This window comes from Eimeria tenella, genomic scaffold (assembly GCF_000499545.2).
Source record: "Eimeria tenella Houghton genomic scaffold, Eth_scaff4589, whole genome shotgun sequence".
NCBI classification, from domain to species: Eukaryota; Apicomplexa; class Conoidasida; order Eucoccidiorida; family Eimeriidae; genus Eimeria; species Eimeria tenella.
In genome coordinates, this window is record NW_013545520.1 from 1 (window position 1) to 1618 (window position 1618).

General features: G+C 55.9%; 1 protein-coding gene across 1 annotated transcript; it reads right to left on the reverse strand.

Annotated features, from left to right (window-relative positions):
- Nucleotides 1-310: 310 nt before the first annotated feature.
- Nucleotides 311-1420, reverse strand: ETH_00042165 (uncharacterized protein; the record flags this gene model as incomplete). Its single annotated transcript, XM_013380207.1, has 1 exon — nt 311-1420. A coding segment is annotated over one exon (1110 nt), but the record flags the coding sequence as incomplete, so codon positions are not given.
- Between the last annotated feature and the right edge of the window lie 198 nt (nt 1421-1618).

Genomic DNA, 1618 nt, shown 5'->3' on the forward strand with positions numbered 1-1618 from the left:
CTGCTGTTGCTGCTGCTGCTGTTGCTGCTGCTGCTGCTGTTGCTGCTGCTGCTGCTGCTGCAGACGAACGACGAAGTGCCCCTTAAGACATGGTCGCTTTCCGCCTGCCCGTCCAACAGCCCGGGGCATCCGCAGCACCCTCAGCAGCCGCAGCAGCAGCAGCAGCAGCAGCAGCAGCAGCAGGGCCTTGCTGCTGCTGCTGCTCGCCCCCCTGCAGGCCTGGGGGACTCTGTGGATTTTGTGATTTGCATCGGAGGAGATGGGACAATGCTTTGGGGCTCTTCGCTCTTTCCAGAAAACGTGCCTCCCGTCATAGGTAGCTGCTGCTGCTGCTGCTGCTGCTGCTGGTGTTGCTGCTGCTGGCGTTGCTGTTGCTGCTGGCGCTGCTGTTGGTGGTGCTGTTCACGCTGTTGCTGTTGCTGGCGTTGCTGTCTTTGGTGCTGCTGTCGTTGCTGTTGCTAGTGTTGCTTTTGCTGCTGCTGTTTTTCCTGCTGTTGCTGTTGCTGCTGCTACTGGTGTTGCTGTTGTTGCTGCTGCTGGTCTTGCTTTTGTTGGTGCTGTTCGTGCTGTTGCTGCTGCTGGCGTTGCTTTTTTTGCTACTGTTGTCGCTGCTGTCTTTGCTGTTGCTTGTGTTGCTGCTGCTGCTGCATTTACTGCTGCTACTGTTGCTGTTGCTGCTGTTGCTGCTGCTGGCGTTGCTGTTGTTGGTGCTGTTAATGCTGTTGGTGTTGCTGGTGTTGCTGCTGCTGCTAGTGTTGTTGCCGCTGTTGCTGGTGGTGGTGGTGGTGCTGCTGCTGTCTTTGCTTATGCTGTTGTTGCTGCTGTTGCTGTTGTTGCTGCCGTTGCTGCTGCTGGCTTTGCTGCTGTTAGTGCAGTTGATGCTGCTGGTGCTGCTGGTGTTGCTGTTGTTGCTACTGTTGTTGCTGCTTTTGCTGTTGTTGCTGTTGTTGCTGTTGTTGCTGCTCTTGCTGTTGTTGCTGTTGTTGCAGCTGTTGCTGCTGCTGGTGTTGCTGTTGTTGGTGCTGTTGATGCGGTTGCTGCTTGTAGTATCGCTGTTGTTGCTACTGTTGCTGCTGCTTTTGGTGCTGCTGCTGCTGTTTTTGTTGCTGCTTTTGTGGCTGCTGTTGCTGCTGTCGTTGCTGTTGCTGCTGCTGGTTTTGCTGTTGTTGGTGCTGTTGATGCTGTTGCTGTTGCTGTTGCTGCTGTTACTGTTGCTGCTACTGTTGCTGCTGTTGATGCCCTTGCTGGTGTTGCTGTTGCTGCTGCTGTTTTTGCTCCTGCTGCTGTTGCTGTTGTTGCTGCTGTTGACGCTTGTGTTGCTAGTTTTGCTGGTTGTGGTGGCGCTGCTGTCCTGCTGCTGCTGGTGCTGATGCTGCTGCTTGCGGTGGTGCTGCTGCTGCTGTTGCTGCTGGAGATGCCACTGTTGCTGCTGTTGGCGCTACTGCTGTTTATGCTGCTGCCATTGTTATTGGCGCTGCTGCTGCTGCTATTGACTCTGCTGCTGCTGCTCGTCTTGGCGCTGCTGGTGTTGCTGCTTTGGTGGTGCTGTTGCTGCGTCGGGTGCCCTGCTGCTGCTGCTGTGGCAGCCTGAGCAGCAGCAGCAGCAGCAGCAGCAGCG